The sequence below is a fragment of the Rhea pennata genome, chromosome 29, assembly GCF_028389875.1.
Source record: "Rhea pennata isolate bPtePen1 chromosome 29, bPtePen1.pri, whole genome shotgun sequence".
NCBI classification, from domain to species: Eukaryota; Metazoa; Chordata; class Aves; order Rheiformes; family Rheidae; genus Rhea; species Rhea pennata.
In genome coordinates this window covers 2,509,675-2,529,631 of record NC_084691.1, presented here as the reverse complement: position 1 = coordinate 2,529,631, position 19,957 = coordinate 2,509,675, and the positions used below count along the sequence as shown (strand labels likewise).

Here is a 19,957-nt window from a genome sequence, read left to right as displayed (position 1 = left end):
GGGCGGCGCTCGCGCCCGGCCCGGGAAGGGGAAGGGGAAGCGGAAGCTGGTGACGGGGCCGTAGGGGACCGCGGGGGACCGCGGGGGGCCACGGGGGGCCACGGGGGGCCACGGCCGGCCACGCCATGTCGCTGCCCTCCGTCTACCAGCACAAGTTCGCCGAGAAGCTGACGATCCTCAACGACCGGGGCCGCGGCGTCCTCGTCCGCATCTACAACATCAAGAAGGTGCCGGCGGGGTGGGGGGCGCCCGGCCGGGACGCCTGGGCCCCTTCCGCGGTGGGGGTGGGGTGGGGCCAAACCCGGATGCCTGGGCCCCCTGAGGTGGGGGAAGGGAATTGGGGACCCGGATGCCTGGGCTCCTCTGGGGTGGGGGTGGGGCTGAGCCTGGATGCCTGGGCCCTGTGGGGTGGGGGAAGGGGTTGGGGACCCGGATGCCTGGGCCCCCCCTGGGGTGGAGGTGGGACTGAGCCTGGATGCCTGGGCCCCGTGGGGTAGGGAAAGGGAACAGCGACCCGGACGCCTGGGCCCCCTGGGATGAAGGAAGGGGCTGGGGACCCGGACGCCTGGGTCCCCAGTATGGTGGAAAGGGGCTGGGGACCCGGACGCCTGGGTCCCCAGTATGGTGGAAAGGGGCTGGGGCCCCGGACGCCTGGGCCCCCTGGGATGAAGGAAGGGGCTGGGGACCCGGATGCCTGGGTCCCCAATATGGTGGAAAGGGGCTGGGGACCCGGACGCCTGGGTCCCCAGTATGGTGGAAAGGGGCTGGGGCCCCGGATGCCTGGGCCCCCTGGGATGAAGGAAGGGGCTGGGGACCCGGACGCCTGGGTCCCCAATATGGTGGAAAGGGGCTGGGGACCCGGACGCCTGGGTCCCCAGTATGGTGGAAAGGGGCTGGGGCCCCGGACGCCTGGGCCCCCTGGGATGAAGGAAGGGGCTGGGGACCCGGACGCCTGGGTCCCCAGTATGGTGGAAAGGGGCTGGGGACCCGGACGCCTGGGCTCTTCCCGGAGCGAGGGCCCTGCGGGACCCCGGGGGCTGCGGGTGTTGCGGGGCCGGGCCGGGTTTTGGGGACGATCTAGGGGGGTTTTTGGGGGGCCGGCGCAGACCTGCGGCGACCCGCGGACGCGGCCGCCGCCGCTGGGTGACAAAGCGCTGGAGCCCTGCGCCCGCTTCGTGCACAAGAAGTTCCCCCAGCTGGACGTGCGCGGCAGCACGGTGAGGGGGCCGCCCCGGGGTCCCCTGTCCCCTGCCACCCCGGCGTCCCCTTGCCCCCGGGTCACCCCAGCATCCCTCAGCCTGGGCATCACCAGCGTCCCCTGCTCCGGGTCACCCCAGCCTGGGTGTCCCCGCCATCCCCTGCTCCGTGTCACCCTGGTGTCCCCCACCCCGTGGGGTCACCCTACCCCGTGTGTCCCCATTGTCCCCACCTTGTGCCACCCTGGTCGCCCCACCCCAGGTGTCCCTACTGTCCCCACCTTGTGCCACCCTGATGTCTCCTGCCCTGCATCATCCCAGCGTCCCTTGCTCCGTTTCCCACCACCCAGGGTGTCCCCCACCCCCCATGTCACCCTGCTCCAGGCGTCCCCACTGTCCCCCTCCATCCCAAGTCACCCTGCCCTGGGTTTTCTTACTGTCCCTCACTCCATATCACCCCATCCCTGGTGTCCCCCAATCCATGTCACCCCACTCTGGGTGTTCCCACCAGCCTGTGCCGCCTGTCACCCCATCCTAGAAGACTCCACCCTATGTCACCCTGCCACCCCCTGTCATGTCACCCTGTCCTGAGTGTCTCTACCATCCCCACCCCATGCCACGTACCCTGCGTGTTCCTGCAGCAGCACCTGGGCCCGGTGCACAAGGACAAGGGGGACATTGCCCGGGCGCTGGGGCCCTTCTACCACTCCTTCGTGGACGTGCTGGAGTTCAGGGTGAGCTGGGGCCGGCGTGGGGGCCACCTGGGGGGAACCACCCGTAGGGGACGGCGGTGACACCCCTACCCCGTCCCTTCCCCGCCAGGACCACGTCTATGAGCTGCTGAACACCATTGACGCCAGCCAGTGCTTCTTCGACATCGTGAGTGGGGACCGTGGGGTGGCCCAAGGGTGGTGGGGAAGTGCTGGGGTGCCCGTAGGGTGCTCCAGAGCTCTGGGAAGGCACCCAAGGAGGTACTCAGGGTGCTTGGAGGGTGTCTGGGGGGGGCAGGGGGGCCCAGGGTGCCTTGGAGATGCTAAGGGTGTCCGTAAGATGCTCCATGTTGCCAAGAAGGTGTCCAAGGGGGTGACCAAGGTGAGGCTCAGGATGCTTAGAGGGTGCCCAGAGGGTGCCCAGGGTGCTCTGGAGGTGCTCAGGGTGTCTGTAGGATGCTCCAGGGTGCCTGGGGTGCATGGAGGGTGCCCAAGGGGGTGCCCAGGGCACCAGGAAGGTGCCCAGTGTGGGGCTCAGGGTGCCTGGATGGTGCCCAGAGGGTGCCAGGGGTGTCCCCAGGGTACCCTGGGATGCTTGGGGTGCCTGGAGGGTGCCTGAGGGGCACAGAGAGTGTCAGAGAGGTGCCAGAGAGTGCCCAGAGGATGTCCCAGGGTGCTCAGGGTGTCAGGAAGGTGCTCAAGGAGGTGCTCAGGGTGCTCAGAAGATGCCCTGGGATGCTCAAGGTTCCCAGATGATGCTCAGGGTGCTCAGAGGGTGCCTGGGGTGTCCCCAGGGGGCCCACAGGGTGCTCAGAGGGTGCCCAAACTGACCAGAAGGTGCCCTGAGGGGTGCTCAGGGTGTTCAGAAGGTGCCCAAGGTACCGGGTGGGCAGCTTGCACCCGCGCCATGTGCCATGGCCCCATGGTTGTGCCCTGGTGCTCACGGCTGCCCTGTCCCCAGAATGTCAACTACGACTTCACCAAGAGCTACCTGGACCTGGTTGTCACCTACGTGTCCCTCGTCCTGCTGCTGGCCCGCACTGAGGACCGCCGGGTGCTCATCGGCATGTACCACTGCGCCCACGAGATGATCCACGGCACCAGGTGGGCTCTGGGATGGCACACGAGCTGCCGGGGTGGCCCCATGGCCTGGCCCCACCTGGGTGGCCCCATGGCTCATCCCCGTCTGGGCTGGCCACAAGGACTGTCTCCATCTGGGTGACCCCGTGGCTGTCCACATCTGGGCTGGCCCCAAGGACTGTCCCCGCTGGGACCTGAGGACTGTTCTCATGGACCATCTCCACCGGAGCTGTCCCCAGGGTCCATCTTCATGGACTGTCCCCACTGGGGCTGGCCCTGAGGACCGTTCTCATGGACCATCTCCGCCAGAGCTGTCCCTGAGGTCCATCCCCATGGACAGTCACCACCAGGGCCATCCTTGAGGACAGTTCCCACGGCCCATCCCCTCTGGGGCCATCCTTGAGGACTGTCCCCAACACCCGCATTGCTGTCCCTGCAGTGACCCCAGCTTTGCCCGCTTGGGCCAGATGGTGCTGGAGTACGACCACCCGCTCAAGAAGCTGGTGGAGGAGTTCGGGCCGCACACCAAGGTGGGCCGGGGGCCCGCGGGGGCTGCACAAGCGAGCAAGCGTGCGTGGGTGGCCGCGCCGGGCCACCATCGACGTCCCCCTGTCCCCCCAGGCTGTCACCAGCGCCCTCCTGTCCCTGCACTTCCTCTTCGCCCGGAGGAACCAGGCGGCCGAGCAGTGGCGCAACGACCAGCTCCTGAGCCTGCTCAGCACCGCCGGCACCATGCTGAGCCCCGCCAGCTCCGACACCGTGAGTGCCACCGCCCTGCCCGGGGACGGCCACCGGGCCCGGCTGGCTGGGGGTGGTGACGCGGTGGTGCCTGTGTCCCCAGATGGCCTGCGAGTACCTGTCCCTGGAGGTGATGGAGCGCTGGATCGTCCGTGAGTCCGGGCCACCGCTGCGGGCAGGGGTTAATGTCCCCTGGGGTCACTTGGTCCTGCTGTCCTCAGTGGTGGGGCTGCCTGGGGATGTCACCTCCGATCCCTGGGTGGGGGGGACAGGCAGTGCCCATGGACGGCGTGCGGGGCTGGACTGCCACGTGGGTGGATGTCCCCGACCTTGCAGGGCACGTGTCCCCAGTGCCACCTGGGCGCATGCTCTCTAGCAGCACACGTCCCCAGTGCGGGGGGCTCACGTCCCCAGTGCCAAATGGCAGATGTCCCTGGTGCCACCAGGGCACACACCCCCAACCCTGAAGGCACGCGTCCCCAGTGCCTCCAGGGCACATGTCCCCTACCCTGAGGGCAGATGTCCCCAGTGCCACCTGGGCACACATCCCCAACCCTGAGGGCACATGTCCGCAGTGCCACTTGGACACATGTCCCCAACCCTGAGGGCACGTGTCCCCAGTGCCAAATGGTAGATGTCCCCAGTGCCACCTGGCACCTGTCCCCTGCCCTGAAGACACGTGTCCCAAAGCCGCTTGGACACACGTCCCCGACCCTGAGGGCACACGTCCCCTGTGCCACATAGGCAGATGTCCCCAGTGCCACCAGGGCACACGTCCCAACCCTGATGGCACGTGTCCCCGGTGCCACATGGCAGATGTCCCCTACCCTGAGGGCACGCGTCCCCAGCCCCGCGGGCCCCGCGGTCCCCGAGCTGGCGGGGTGCCCGGTCCCGCGGCGCGGGCCGGTGCGCGGGGGCGGCGGGTGACGCTGTGCCCGCAGTGGGCTTCCTGGTGTGCCCGGGGGCGCTGGGGACGTCGCCGCAGTGCCTGGAGCTGTGGCGGTTGGCGCTGCAGGGCTCCCTGCACGTCACCCTCGTGCGCGACGAGGCCCTGGCCGTGCACAAGGTCACCGAGGAGCTGCTGGGCGGCCTCAAGGGGTAACGGCCGCGCGCGGGCGCCGGGGCTGGGGGCCGGGGCCGGGCCGGGCGCTGGGTGCCAGGGTGGGGACCGTGCCGGGGGCTCCTCTGGGTGCAGGGTGATGTGTCAGGTGTGGAGCAACGCGCAGGCGCTGTGCCGGGTGCCACGTGTGTGTGCCACAGTGCCCAGGTGCCACGTGTCGGGGCCACACAAGTGTGCCACAGTGCCCGGGCGCTGTGCCGGGTGCCACGCGCGGGTGCCATGGTGTGTAAATACCGTGCCCAGTGCCGCATGCACATGTGCCGTGGTGCCTGGGTGCCGTGCTGGGTGCCACGTGTGGGTGTCACGGTGCCTGGGTGCCACGCATGGGTGCCACAGTCCCTGGACACCGTGCTGGGTGCCACGTATGGGTGCCAGGTGCCACACTGGGTGCCACATGCGGGTGCCTGGGTGCCGTGCTGGGTGCCACACGTGGGTGCCCGGGTGCCGTGCCACGTGTGCCACCGCCCGCCCCCGGCTCTCTCGCAGCTACGGGAAGCGGGTGACCGACCTCAAGGAGTGCAAGGAGCACGCCGTGGCGCACAGGTGGGGCGCCCCGGGCGGCGGGGGCGGCGGGGAGGGTGCGGCGGGGGGCGGGTCCCGGAGGGTGCCGGGACCCCGGGGGGCGGCGGGGCGGCACCTCACCGCCCCGGGCCGCCCCGCAGCGGGGCCCTGCACCGCGGCCGCCGGGCCTTCCTGCGCGGGGCCCTGCGCGAGCTCGAGGCGCTGCTGGCCGACCAGCCCGGGCTGCTGGGGCCCAAGGTGAGCGCCGGGCGCGGGGCGGGGTGCGGGCAGGGGGTGCCTGGGAGCAGGGGAGGGTGCACGGGGGTGCCTGGGTGCAGGGGTTGCATGCGGCGGTTGGGTGCATGGCCTGGCTGCAGGGTTTGGGGGGCAGGGGTGTCTAGGGGCAAGGGGGTGTCTGGGTGCAGGTCTGGGTGTGGGTCTGGGTGCAGGGCTGGGTGCAGGTCTGGGTGCAGGTGTGGGTGCAGGGTTGGGTGTGCGTTCTGGGTGCAGGGCCTGGGTGCAGGTCTGGGTGCAGGGTCTGGGTGCAGGGCTGGGTGCAGGGCTGGGTGCAGGTCTGGGTGCAGGGTTTGGGTGCAGGTCTGGGTGCAGGGTCTGGGTGCAGGGCTGGGTGCAGGTCTGGGTGCAGGGTTTGGGTGCAGGGTCTGGGTGCAGGTCTGGGTGTGCGGTCTGGGTGCAGGGTTTGGGTGCAGGGCTGGGTGCAGGGTTTGGGTGCAGGGTCTGGGTGCAGGTGTGGGTGCAGGTGTGGGTGCAGGGTTGGGTGTGCGTTCTGGGTGCAGGGCCTGGGTGCAGGTCTGGGTGCAGGGTCTGGGTGCAGGTCTGGGTGCAGGGCTGGGTGCAGGGTTTGGGTGCAGGGCTGGGTGCAGGGTCTGGGTGCAGGGCTGGGTGCAGGGCTGGGTGTGCGGTCTGGGTGCAGGGTCTGGGTGCGGGTCTGGGTGCAGGGTTTGGGTGCAGGTCTGGGTGCAGGGTCTGGGTGCGGGTCTGGGTGCAGGGTTGGGTGTGCGGTCTGGGTGCAGGGTCTGGGTGCGGGTCTGGGTGCAGGGCTGGGTGCAGGGCTGGGTGCAGGGTTTGGGTGCAGGGTCTGGGTGCAGGTCTGGGTGTGCGGTCTGGGTGCAGGGTCTGGGTGCAGGTCTGGGTGCAGGTGTGGGTGCAGGGTTGGGTGTGCGTTCTGGGTGCAGGGCCTGGGTGCAGGTCTGGGTGCAGGGTCTGGGTGCAGGGCTGGGTGCAGGGCTGGGTGCAGGGTTTGGGTGCAGGGCTGGGTGCAGGGTCTGGGTGCAGGGCTGGGTGCAGGGCTGGGTGTGCGGTCTGGGTGCAGGGTCTGGGTGCGGGTCTGGGTGCAGGGTTTGGGTGCAGGTCTGGGTGCAGGGTCTGGGTGCAGGTCTGGGTGCAGGTCTGGGTGCGGGTCTGGGTGCAGGGTCTGGGTGCAGGGTCTGGGTGCAGGGCTGGGTGCAGGGTTTGGGTGCAGGGTCTGGGTGCAGGTCTGGGTGTGCGGTCTGGGTGCAGGGTCTGGGTGCAGGTCTGGGTGCAGGTCTGGGTGCAGGGTCTGGGTGCAGGTCTGGGTGTGCGGTCTGGGTGCAGGGCCTGGGTGCAGGTCTGGGTGCAGGGTCTGGGTGCAGGTCTGGGTGCAGGGCTGGGTGCAGGGTCTGGGTGCAGGGCTGGGTGCAGGGCTGGGTGTGCGGTCTGGGTGCGGGTCTGGGTGCAGGTCTGGGTGCAGGGCTGGGTGCAGGGTCTGGGTGCAGGGTCTGGGTGCGGGTCTGGGTGCAGGGCTGGGTGCAGGGCTGGGTGCAGGGTTTGGGTGCAGGTCTGGGTGCAGGGTCTGGGTGCAGGTCTGGGTGTGCGGTCTGGGTGCAGGTCTGGGTGCGGGTCTGGGTGCAGGTCTGGGTGCGGGTCTGGGTGCAGGGTCTGGGTGCAGGTCTGGGTGCAGGGTCTGGTGCAGAGGCTCTGCACGGCACGTGCGTGTGCGTGTGCAAAGCCCGCGTGCGGTTCTGGCCCGGTGCCGGGCCGCGGTGGTGGTGCCGGCGCGGGGCCCTCTAAGCGGTGGTGGCGGCAGGCCCTCTTCGCGTTCATGGCGCTCTCCTTCTGCCGGGACGAGGTGAGCTGGCTGGTGCGGCACGCCGAGCACGTCACCAAGACCAAGACGCCTGAGGACTTCACCGACAGGTGGGCAGGGTGGGCATGGGGGGCGGGTGGGCCTTGGGGGCTTCTGGTGGGCACTGGTGGGTGCTGGTGGCACTAGTGGCTTTTGGTAGGCACTGACTGGCACATAGGAGTTTGGTGGTCATTGGTGACACTGAGGGTCTTTGGTAGGTCCTGGTGGCAGCTAGAGGGGCTTGGTGGGCACTGATGGTCCCTTGGAGGGCTTTTGGTGGGCATTGGTGGCACCTGGGGAGGTTTGGTGGGCATTTGTGACATGGTGGGATTTGTCAGGCACTGGTGGTACCTGAGGGTTCATCAGGCACTGGTGGCACCTGGGGAGGGCTGGTGGGCACTGGTGGCGCTGAGAACTTTTGGTGCACACCAGTGGCACCTGGAGGGAGTTGGTGGGCACTGGTGGCACTAGGAGGTTCATTGGGCACTGGTGGCACTGGAAGGTTTGTTGCATTCTGGGGGGATTTGTTGGACACTGGTGGCACCTGGAGAGGGTTGGTGGGTTCTGGTAGCAGTGGAAGCTTTGTTGGGTCCTGAGAGGAACTGTGAGATGCTGGTGGCCCTGGAAGGGGTTTTGATGGGCCCTGGAAGGGTTTGATGGGTCCTGGTGGTGGCCCTGGTGGGTGGCCACGTCTGGGTGGCCCCGGCGGCTCTGACGGTGGCTCGGGCGGCAGCCACGTGGCCGAGCTGCTGTTCCTCATGGAGCAGCTGCGGGCCCTGGTGCGCCGGCAGGCCGGGGTGCTCCAGCGCTACCACGTGCAGTACCTGGCCCGCTTCGACGCCCTGGTCCTCAGCGAAGTCATCCAGGTAACCGGCGCTGTTCGGGTGCTGGGGAGGGAGGGTGGCAGCGCCCCATCCTGCCGTGGGGCTGCCCCGGCTGGTTGTCTCCGTGCCCTGAGCCCACGGCCCTCGCCTGCCCCACAGAACCTCTCCGTGTGCCCCGAGGAGGAGTCCATCATCCTGTCATCCTTCGTCAGCTCCCTCTCCGCGCTCTCCCTCAAGCAAGGTAGGGCGACATCCCCCCCCCCCCCACGCCGTGCCCCTGGCACCCCCACATGGGTCCCCCTCCAGATTGTGTCCCCCCCACCCCCGGACCAGCATCTACAGCCTGGCACCCTCAGACTGGCACCTCTCAGCTTGGCACCCCTAGACTGACGCCCCCAAATTTGTCACCTCCAAATTGGCATCACCAGATTGGCACCCACCATCCTGGCACCCCTGGACCGTCACCCCCCCTCCTCTGCCTGGTACCCCCAAACTGGCACCCCCAAAGCAACACCTCCAGATTAGCATCCCCAGGTCGGCGCCCCCCACCCTGACCCCCACCCTGGCCCCCCACCGCGGCTCCCCACGTCTCCGTTTCCCCGCAGTGGAGGACAAGGAGCCGTTCGACTTCACGCCGCTCCGCCTGGACTGGTTCCGGCTGCAGGTGCCGTCCCTGCCCTTGTCCTCGTCCCTGTCCCCATCCCTGTCCCTGTCCTCGTTCCCTTCCCTATCGCTGTCCCCATCCCCTGTCCCTCTCTCCATCCCTGTCCCCATCCCCTTCCTTCTCCCCATCCTCGTTCCCTTCCCTTTCTCCGTCACTATCCCCACCCCATTGATGTCCCCATCCCTGTCCCCATCCCCATCCCTGTCCTCATTCCCTTCCCTATTGCTGTCCCCATCGCCCAGCCTTGTTCCTGTCCCCATTCCCTTCCACTTCTCCACTGCCATCCCCTCCCCACTGAGATCCCCCTCCCTGTCCCCAACCTTGTCCTTCTTTCTGTCCCTGTCCCTCTGCCAGCCTGACTGGTCCCACAGCTCCTGTCCTTCTGCCCTGTCCTGCTGTCCCCCCAGGCCTACACCAGCGTGGCCAAGGCGTCCCTGCCGCTGGCCACCAACCCCGACGTGGGCCGCGTGATGAACCTCATCGTCTTCCACACCAAACTGCTCGACTCCCTCGAGGACCTGCTGGCTGAGACCTCGGACCTCTCCGACTTGTGGTGAGCATCTCGCTCACCAACCACTGTGCCTCAGTTTCCCCTGCATCGCTGGGGGCAAGTGAGCCACATCTTGCCCCGGGATCTGCCTGTGCTGGGGTGACCGGGTTGGGAAGCGATGAGGGGGCCGTGGTAGGACATGTCGCCTACAGGAGAAGGTGGGCAGTGTTAGGGGTGAGCAGGGTGGGACTGGACACCAGGATGACACGGATGAGGGGCAAGGATGTGGGTAAGGGCAGATGGACACAGGCATGGGGACATGCACAGGCGCGGGGACGCAAACATTGGCATGGGGATTACACAAGGACACGGAGACACACGGGAATATGGACAAGGAGATGTGGATACAGCAGCAAACACACGGACATGGGGACATTCATGCGGATATGGAGACATACGTGAGAATACAGACATGGCAACATGGACGTAGATGTGGACATGGACCCAGGGACGTGGATGCAGACATGGGGACGTACATGCAGACCTGTGGGAACACAGACGCAGGGACACACGCGGACTTGGGGGGCACGCACACGGACACAGGGACAGGGACAGCACACACATGACACAAGAACGTCCAATACGTCCAGAAAGGCAAATCCCCTCTCTGCTGTCCCCCGCGCCTACAGTTTCTACCCTCGTCCCGTGGAGAAGATGTTCTTGGCCACGATGGAGGAGCCCTCGATGCTGCGCTACAGCATCGCCTTCCCTCTGCTCTGCAGCCACTTCTCCCGCTGCAACCACGCCATGTGTCCGGAGGAGGTGGGTTCTGTGGGGACGAGGAGAGGACCTGGGGACACCACAGGCACTGGGGCCTGTGTGTGCCCATGACTCTGGCATGTGGTTGCTGCTGGTGAAGGAACAGTGACCAGCATGTCCGTGGCCCTGCAGCATGTGGTGCTATGTGGCTAGAGGATGGTGGCAGACATGGCCACGGCCTTGGGGCACCTGGTGGCATGCAGCAGACATGGTTGTGGCCCAGTGGCATGTGGTGCCACGTGCTGCCCGCTGGGACCATGCTGTGATGATGCTGTGGCTCTGCCACTGCAGTATCCCCACCTGAAGGCGACAGCGCTGGGGCTGTGCAACAAGTTCCTGGAGGAGATGGCCCGGCAGGCCAGCGCCTGTGTCATGGATGCCTGCGCCGAGCAACACAACCTCAGCGAGCAGGTGAGGGCCATGGAGACTTTTGGGGTCTCTGTGACCTCTGTGGTCTCCATGGTCTATGTGACTTTTGGGATCTTCATGGCCTTCAGGCCTCTGTGGCTTCTAGTGTCTCCAAGACCTCAGTGGCCTCTTTGGCCTCCATAGTTTCTATGGCCTTGGCATGAAAGAGGCTGTGGTGAGGGGAAGACCTAGGTATGTCCCTGATCCCACCTTGGGGACTGTGGCTCCTGGCCCCGAAGACCCTGGTCATGTTGTCCTTGGTGCCATGGCTCGTGGTAACTTGCTGCCTGTGGCCGACAGCTGCTGCCCAAGCACTGTGCCTCCACCGTCAGCAAGGCCCGCAACAAGAAGGCCTCAAAGCAACTGTCCAAGAAAGGGGAACCTGAGAGGGACAAGCCGGGGACCGAGAGCCAGAGGAAGGACCGGACCCTGACCACCAAGTGAGAACAAGGCAGTTGAGGGTGGGCATAGGGCAGAGAGTACAAGGCCGTGACCATGGGGTGGTGAGCACCAGACACACGTAGGTGTGACATGGACACAAACATGACAGGGGTGGCCATGGGTGTGACGTACCCATGGGCAGGGGCATGGTGTGGCCTTGGGTGCGATGTGCACATGACATGGACACAGATGTGGTGGGAATGTGGCATGGCCACGAGCATAACGTGAACAAGGACGTGGCAGGACTGTAGCATGGCCAACAGTGTGACATGAGTACAACATGGATGTGACATCCATGGGCCATGGGGGTGTCGAGGGTGTGACGTGCCATCCCCATGGCTTCGACGGGGCCTTGTCTCCTCCAGCATGGACAAGCTGCACCTGACGCTGGCCGAGCTGTCCCTGAGCCTCAACCATGTGCCCAACTTCACTGTCTTTGAGCACACGGTGACGCCGGCCGAGTACCTCAGCAGACACCTGGAGACACGGTTCACCAAGTAGGGCCAGACACCAGGGCTGTGGTGGGGCTGTGGTGGGCCACTGGTGCCACCATGAGAGATGCTTGGCCCTGGCTCATCACATAGCCCCATCCTTTCCCCCCCCCCGCAGGGCCATCGTGGCCATGGCAGGCTACAGCCAGGCCACGCAGGAAGTGGCTCGGCCCTCGGAGGTGCTGGTGGGGCTCAGCGCCTACATGACCTTCATCCAGTCACTGGAGCAGTTTGTGGGCGTGGACACGGGGCGCATCATCCGCAACGTCCTCCTGCAGCAGACGCAGCCCCGCGATGCCTCGGGTGAGCAGACGCTCACCACCATCTACACCAACTGGTGGGTGCTCGGCCGGGCTGGGTGCCCCGGGGTGCTGGGTCCCCTCCCGGGGGGAACGTGGACCTCCACAACAGTTTGGGATGGCACAGAAGGGGTGGAGGACAGATGGACAGGGCAGAGATGGATGGATGGGACTGTGTCCCACCACCCTGGGGTGGGTGTGTGGGTCCTGGTGCTGTGGGTCCCAGTACCATGGGTCCTGTGGTGCTGTGGGTGCTGGTACTGTGGATGCTGGCATGGGTGGTGGCTGGTGGCTTGGGCGCTGGTGCTGTAGGTCCTGTGGTGCTGTGGGTGCCAGGGCTGTGGGTCCTGCAGTGCTGCAGGTCCTGGTGTCTGGGTGCCAGTGCCGCAGGCTCTCCAGTGCCCGGGTGCTGATGCCGCAGGCTCTCCAGTGCCCAGGTGCTGGTGCCGCGGGCTCTGTGGTGCCCGAGTGCTGGTGCCGTGGGCTCTGCGGTGCCGTGGGTGCCGGTGCCGCGGGCTGTCCGGTGCCTGCGTGCTGGTGCCATGGGCTCTGCAGTGCCCAGGTGCTGCTGCCATGGGCTGTCTGGTGCCCAGGTGCTAGTGCTGTGGGCTCTGCGGTGCCCAGGTGCTGGTGCCGCGGGCTCTGCGGTGCCCAGGTGCTGGTGCTGTGGGCTCTGCGGTGCCCAGGTGCTGGTGCTGCGGGCTCTGCGGTGCCCAGGTGCTGGTGCCGCGGGCTCTGCGGTGCCCAGGTGCTGGTGCCGTGGGCTCTGCGGTGCCCAGGTGCCGGTGCTGCGGGCTCTGCGGTGCCCAGGTGCTGGTGCCGTGGGCTCTGCGGTGCCCAGGTGCTGGTGTCACGGGCTGTCTGGTGCCCAGGTGCTGGTGCCGTGGGCTCCGCAGTGCCCAGGTGCTGGTGCCGCGGGCTCTGCGGTGCCCAGGTGCCGGTGCCGTGGGCTCCACGGTGCCCAGGTGCTGGTGCCGTGGGCTCCACGGTGCCCAGGTGCCGGTGCCGCGGGCTCTGCGGTGCCCAGGTGCCGGTGCCGCGGGCTGTCCGGTGCCCGGGCCCCATAAGCCGCGCGGCGTGCCCGCAGGTACCTGGAGGCGCTGCTGCGGCAGGCCAGCATGGGGGCCATCGTCCTGGCACCCGCCCTGCAGGCCTTCGCCACGGTGCCCCGCGAGGGCGAGCCGCCCTTCAGCGCCGCCGAGTTCTCCGACGTCTCTGGTGAGGGCGGGGGAGCACGCCGGGGGGCAACGCTGGGACGCCGTGGGGACGGGTGTCAGGGGGATGCTGCAGGGATGCAGTGGGGACACAGCGGGGACGTCGCAGGGATGTGATGGGGATGTGGTGGGGACGCAGCAGGGACTTTGCGGGAACGTCATGGGGATGCAGCAGGGATGCAGTGGGGACATCGCGGGGACGTCAGGGGGATGCAGTGGGAACGTCATGGGGATGCAGTGGGGATGCAGCAGGGACATCACGGGGGTGCAGTGGGGACGTCAGGGGAATGCAGCTGGGACGTTGCGGGGACATCACGGGGACACAGCGGGGACGCAGTGGGGATGCCCTGGTGCGTCCCCCCCCGACGTCGCCGTCTTGCAGAGATGCGGGCGCTGGCCGAGCTCCTCGGTCCATACGGCATGAAGTTCCTGAGCGACAACCTCATGTGGCACGTGGGCTCCCAGGTCGGGGAGCTGAAGGTAGGGCTGGGACGTGCGGGTAGGTGCTGGGGCCAGGTGCTGAGGGTGGGTGCTGGAGATGGGCACCAGGGCTTGGTGCTGGAGCTGGGTGCTAGGGCTAGGTGCTAGTTAGGCACTGGAGCTGGGTGCTGGAGGCAGGTGCTGGGGTCTGGTGCTGGGTCTGGGTGCTGGAGTTGGGTGCTGGAGCTGGGTGCTGGAACCTGGTGCTGAGGGTAGGTGCTGGAGGTGGGTGCTGGAGCTGAGTGCTGGGTCAGGAGCTGGAGCTGGGGGCTAGAGGTGGGTGCAGGAGGTGGGCAGCAGGGCTTGGTGCTGGAGGTGGGTGCTGGGGTCTGGTGCTAGAAGTGGGTGCTGTGTCTGGGTGCTGGAGGCGGGTGCTGGTGGTGGGATCAAGGGCTTGGTGCAGAAGCTGGGCACTGGACCTGGGTGCTGGAGCTGAGTGCTGGAGCTAGGTGCTGGGGTCAGGTGCTGGAGCTGGGGGCTAGAGGTGGGTGCTGGAGCTAGGTGCTGGGGTCCGGTGCTGGAGCCTGGGTGATGGGGGTGGATGCTAGAGCTGAGCGCTGGGGTCAGGGTCTGGAGTTGGGCGCTGGAGGTGGGCGCCAGGGCCTGGTGCTGGAGCTGGGTGCTGGGTCTAGGCTCTGCACCCAAGCACAAGCTGCCGGGTGCTGGAGCCGTGGCAGGTGGGGACACGGCGGGGACCATCCCAACCCCTCGCCTGCCCCTCGGCCTTGCAGTGGGTGCAGGGTGGGGTGGGGGGGCACCAGGACTCGCGGGTGCCCGGCCTGGTTGGATGCTGGAGCCCAGCTCGGGGTGCTGCGTCCCCCGGTGCCACCGGTCCCCCCCCCTCCCCCCAATCTCATGCCCTGCAGAAGTTGGTCAACGAGAACATGGACACGCTGGTGCAGCTGCGCGCCAACTCCTCCAAGCCCGAGCAGATGGCTGCTCTGCTGCCCCGGCTCACCTGTGAGCGTGGCACCGGGGAGGGGGCACACGCGTGTGCGCAGGTGGCGGCGGGGGTGGGGGGGTGGGGGTGCAAAACGGTGCTGAGCCTTCTGCTCCCGCAGGCGCCGACAGCGTGCTCAAGCGCCTGACCATCGTCGGCGAGATCCTGAGCTTCCGCGCCATGGCGCAGCAGGGCCTGCGAGAGGTGGGCGCCGCGGGGTGGGGTGGGGTGGGGTGGGGTGGGGGGCGCGCCCGCCGGCACCACCGCCGCCCACCCCCGCGCCCCTCACCGGCCTCGCGCCTTCTCCCCGCAGGTCTTCTCCCACCGCTGCCCCTTCCTGGCGGGTCCCATCGAGTGCCTGACGGACGTCGTCAACCCGGACACTGATATCCGGGTGGGCCGGGTCGGGGCGCCGCGTGGCGCTGGGTGGCCCTGGGTGGCCCTGGGTGGCCCTGGGCGCTGCGGGTGCTGCCGGGCTCGCGTGCGCGCACGCAGCTCCTGGCCTGCTGTGCCGCCCCGGGTGTCCCTGCGGGCACCGGAACGTGGGAGGCCACCGTGGATGTGGCACCCTGGGGTCCCCCGGTGCCTCGCTGCAGCCTGGGGTCCCCCTGTGCACACGTGTGCGCTGCGGTCCCCATGCACAACTGCACCCTGGGGTCCCTGTGCACAGCTGCACCCTGAGGTCCCCTTGTGCACATGTGCACCCTGGGATCCCCCAGTGCCTTGCTGCAGCCTGGGGTCCCCCTGTGCACACGTGTGCCCTGATGTCCCCCTGTGCCTGGCTGCACCCTGGGGTCCCTGTGCACAGCTGCACCCTGAGGTCCCCCTGTGCACACGTGCACCCTGGGGTCCCCCTGTGCCTCGCTGCACTCTGGAGTCCCCGTGCATGCAGCACCCTGGGGTCTCTGTTCATGGGTGCACCCTGGAGTCCCTGTGCCTGGCTGCACCCTGAGCTCCCTGTGCATGGCTGCACCCTGGGATCCCCCCCATGCACAGCAGCACCCTGGGGTCCCTGTGCATGGCTGCACCCTGAGCTCCCTGTGCACAGCTGCACCCTGGGATCCCCCCCCATGCACAGCAGCACCCTGGGGTCCCTGTGCATGGCTGCACCCTGAGCTCCCTGTGCACAGCTGCACCCTGGGATCCCCCCCATGCACAGCAGCACCCTGGAGTCCCTGTGCATGGCTGCACCCTGAGCTCCCTGTGCATGGCTGCACCCTGGGATCCCCCCCCATGCACAGCAGCACCCTGGGGTCCCTGTGCATGGCTGCACCCTGAGCTCCCTGTGCACAGCTGCACCCTGGGATCCCCCCCCATGCACAGCAGCACCCTGGGGTCCCTGTGCATGGCTGCACCCTGAGCTCCCTGTGCATGGCTGCACCCTGGGATCCCCCCCATGCACAGCAGCACCCTGGGGTCCCTGTGCATGGCTGCACCCTGAGCTCCCTGTGCACAGCTGCACCCTGGGATCCCCCCCCATGCACAGCAGCACCCTGGGGTCCCTGTGCATGGCTGCACCCTGAGCTCCCTGTGCACAGCTGCACCCTGGGATCCCCCCCCATGCACAGCAGCACCCTGGGGTCCCTGTGCATGGCTGCACCCTGAGCTCCCTGTGCACAGCTGCACCCTGGGATCCCCCCCATGCACAGCAGCACCCTGGGGTCCCTGTGCATGGCTGCACCCTGAGCTCCCTGTGCACAGCTGCACCCTGGGATCCCCCCATGCACAGCAGCACCCTGGGGTCCCTGTGCATGGCTGCACCCTGAGCTCCCTGTGCACAGCTGCACCCTGGGATCCCCCCCCATGCACAGCAGCACCCTGGGGTCCCTGTGCATGGCTGCACCCCAGGTTCTCTGTGCACGGCAGCACCCCGGGGTCCCCATGCACGTGCATGCTGCGCCCAGCTCCGCTGTGTCCCAGGCAGCTTCTTTGTCCCTCCGAGTGCACCCAGCCCCTACAGTGACCCCCAAGCCCTGCTGCCCTCCGGGCCCGGGGAGAGGGGGGGAACCTGGCCCTTGGCACCCCCTGCCCTGGCACCCCGGGGCCCCCAGCCCTGAGCCTGGTGCGTCCCCGTCCTCCCAGGTCACCCTGAGCATCTTCGAGCTGGCCTCGGCCGCGGGGATCCCGTGCGAGATCGACCCCGCGCTGGTGAACGTCCTCGCCGGCAGCAAGACTGGTACTGGCGGGGAGGGGGGGGACCGTGGGGATCGTGGGGCGGGCGCTGGCCAGGGGACTGGCATCTCTGTACGTCCGGGGGTGGCTGTCCCTGACACCCTCCCCTTGGGTAGCTTCCTGGGACCCCCCACAATCGCCTGCCCTGGCACGTCCCTCTGGGATCCCACCAGCCAGTGTCACCTCTCCTGTCACCTCCCTGGGACTCCCTGGATCCCCTCCCTGCACCCCTGCCTGGTGTCACCTCTGTAGGACCCTCTGTGTCACCTCCCTGGGACCTCTCGGTCCCCTCTTTGGATCCCCACCTGGTGTCACCTCCCTGCCTGGCAGATGGCTCATCCCCGGAGGAGGACTACAAGGTGACCTGCCTGCTTCTGGTCTTCGTGGCCGTGTCCCTGCCCCTCCTGGCCTCCGACCCGGCCTCCATCTACAACACTGAGACGGACGGTGAGTGTGGCCATGGCCTGTGGCCCCAATCCCGGCGGTGGCCCCGATCCTGGTGGCACCGCATGCAGATGTGAGCCCTGCTGCTCCCAGGGTGGCTTGTCCACCTGGGGGGACAGGGCTGAGCTGGCTCACACGTCTGTCATGCTGTCCCCGTGTGTCCATGCCCCATAGTCACGTCTGAGGGACAGTGGGGACAGCAGGAGGCCAGGACAGCAGGATGCTTAATGTCACCTGCTTTGGAGCAGGGCCAGGGCCCTAAAACTTCGGCCAGGGGACATGGGGACACAGGGGTCCCTATGCCAGTGGGACCCCTGATGGCACCTGCTTTTTTGTCCCCAGGTTACAACAACAACATCCACTGCCTGGCCAAGGCCATCATCCACGTGTCGGCCGCGCTCTTCACCATCCACAACAAGAACATCGAGACCCACCTCAAGGAGTTCCTGCTGGTGAGAGCAGCTGGGGCTGTGGCAGCGCCCAGCCTGGGGTGGGCACCATCCTGGGGTCAGCAACATCCTGGGGTGGGCATCATCCTGGGGTGGGCATCATCCTGCGGTGGGCATTGTCCTGTGGTGGGCATCGACCTTGGGTGGCCACCGTCTTGGGGTGGCCATTGTCCGGGGGTGGTCATCGTTCTGCGATGGGTATCGTCCTGGGGTGGGCACCCTCCTGGGGTGGGCACCCTCCTGGGGTGGCTGTCATTCTGGGGTGGTCATCGTCCTGAGGTGGGCACCATCCTGGAGTGGACACCATCTGAGTGTGGCCATCATCCTGGGGTGACCATTGTGCTGTGGTCGCCACCATCCTGGGGTCAGCAGCAAGCCACAGTGGGCATCATCCTGGGGCGGGCACTGTCCTGGGGTCAGCAGCATCCCGTGGTGGGCATCATCCTGAGGTGGGCACCATCCTTGAGTTAACACCATCCTGGGGCGACCATCATCCTCGGATCAGGCACCCTCCTAGAGCCAGCCAAACGTGTCTGATGCCCTAGGCTGTCCCCACATCCCCATGCCCCCCCACCTCCCCCGGCGCCCAGCCCGTGGGTGCCCCAGCACCCAGCCGGCTCCTGAGCAGCCTCCGTCTCTCAGTTGGCCTCCGTGAGCCTCCTGCAGCTGGGCCAGGAGACGGACAAGCTGCGCGCCAGGAACCGCGACTCCGTCTCCCTGCTTCTGCAGCTGGTGAGTGCCGGTGGGGCGCCTGCTCACCTGCCCGCTTTCCTGAGCTCTGGATTTTCCCGAGCTCTGGATTTTCCCCAGCTCCAGCTGTATCCGTGGCCGTGCCGGAGAGGAGGAGAAGGGGATTGGTATGCAGGCGGTGGAGCACCCGCCGCTGCAAAGCAATTTAAATGCAAATGTTGCAATCATCTGCAGCTCGGGCGGGCGCGGGCATCCGGGAAAGGGTGGTGGTGGTGGCGGGGGGGGGGGGGATGGTGATGGTGACGGTGATGGGGCTGCCACCTTCTCCTGGGGTCCCGTCGTGGCCTCGCCGGCACAGGGGGAGCCTGGAGCGGCGGCTCTTCCTGACGCCAGCCGCGTCCGCGCCGCAGCTCGTGGCGGAGTCGTCCTTCCTCACGGTCGACATGCTGGAGACCTGCTTCCCCTACGTCCTGCTCCGCAACGCCTACCGCGAGGTGTGCCGGGAAAACCTGCTCGGCAGGGTCGCCCCGCACTGATCTGCTGCCCCCGGAGCCGACGCCGTGCCCCTGGTGCCGACGCTGTGCCCCCGGTGCCGACGCCGTGCCCCCGGTGCCGACGCCGTGCCCTCGGTGCCGACGCCGTGCCCCTGGCAGCGACTTGATCTTCTCGACCTGCTCCGGTTTCCTGGCGCCGATCTGGTTCCTTCGCAGCGACCCAACCTCCTCGCTCCCACCCTGGTGCCTTTGCGCTGACCCGATCCCCTCGCACCGACCCGATCTCCTCGCACCGACCTGGTGCTCTTGCATAAACTTGGTGCCCTCCTACTGGCTTAGTCCCCTTGCACCAATCTGGTCCTTTGCACTGACCTGGTTCCCTTGCACCCATGCAGCCCCGTGGCACCGATCTGATCCCTTCGCACCCACACTGTCCCCTTGCACCGATCTGCTCCCCTTGTGCTGATGTGGTGCCCTTGCACCCATGCCATCCCCTTGCACCCACACAGCTCCTTTGCACCGACCTGATTCCCTTGCACCCGTGCAGCCCCCTTGCACTGACCTGATTCCCTTGCACCGACCTGGTCCTCTTGCACCCATGCAGCCCCCTTGCACTGATCTGGCCCCCTTGCACCGATCCAGTCTCCTTGCACTGGTTCAGTCCCCTTGCACCAGTTTGGTCCCCTTGCACCAATCTGGTCCCCTTCCACAGACCTTGTCCCCTTGCACCCATGCAACCTCCTTGCACTGATCCGATCCCCTTGCACCGATCCGATCCTCTTGCACCGATCTGGTCCTCTTGCACTGAACTAGTTCCCTTGTACTCACGCAACCCCCTTGCACTGATCCGGTCCCCTTGCACGCACCCGTCCCCACCGTGGTGCCTCCCCCCCACCCCAGCCCACCTCAGCTCGCGGCCTCCTTCACTAAACGAGTTTCTCCCCAGTGACTTTGTGCGACTCGTGGTGCTGAGCAGCCCGCAGGGCCCCGGCCCGGCCAAACTCGCTGCGCCCCGATCCCGTGTCTCCAGCAGAAATAACGGGGAGAAACGTTCCCGAACGCGCCCCCGCGCCGCTGCCGGGGCGATGAGCAGCCCGCGCTGCCGAATTAACGCCCGGCGTGCGGTTATTATCCCGGCTTGCTGCAAAAGTCTATTTTCGCTGTCATCAATCATGAGATTAAGCAG

At 67.5% G+C, this 19,957-nt stretch overlaps 1 protein-coding gene across 1 annotated transcript; it reads left to right on the top strand.

Annotated features, from left to right (window-relative positions):
- Positions 1 to 125: 125 nt before the first annotated feature.
- NCKAP1L (NCK associated protein 1 like) lies at positions 126 to 19,720 on the top strand. The gene is made up of 31 exons (XM_062597478.1): positions 126 to 227; positions 1,107 to 1,217; positions 1,838 to 1,930; positions 2,019 to 2,075; positions 2,868 to 3,010; positions 3,426 to 3,516; positions 3,608 to 3,745; positions 3,828 to 3,876; positions 4,666 to 4,822; positions 5,331 to 5,387; positions 5,507 to 5,603; positions 7,414 to 7,523; positions 8,186 to 8,318; positions 8,436 to 8,517; positions 8,882 to 8,940; positions 9,348 to 9,493; positions 10,120 to 10,252; positions 10,541 to 10,660; positions 10,958 to 11,097; positions 11,464 to 11,595; positions 11,708 to 11,926; positions 12,976 to 13,106; positions 13,485 to 13,582; positions 14,449 to 14,542; positions 14,644 to 14,726; positions 14,836 to 14,916; positions 16,605 to 16,698; positions 17,025 to 17,141; positions 17,481 to 17,590; positions 18,230 to 18,319; positions 18,688 to 19,720. Exons 1-31 carry the CDS (start codon positions 126 to 128, stop codon positions 18,811 to 18,813), a joined length of 3,393 nt encoding a protein of 1,130 aa, XP_062453462.1. The 3' UTR covers positions 18,814 to 19,720.
- The last annotated feature ends 237 nt before the right edge of the window (positions 19,721 to 19,957 follow it).

Coding starts and splice junctions, on each gene's coding strand:
- NCKAP1L (XM_062597478.1), top strand. CDS start 126: ATGTCGCTGCCCTCCGTCTACCAGCACAAGTTCGCCGAGAAGCTGACG. Junction 16,699..17,024: donor CCTCGCCGGCAGCAAGACTG/GTACTGGCGGGG, acceptor CCTGCCTGGCAG/ATGGCTCATCCCCGGAGGAG. Junction 17,142..17,480: donor CTACAACACTGAGACGGACG/GTGAGTGTGGCC, acceptor TTTTGTCCCCAG/GTTACAACAACAACATCCAC.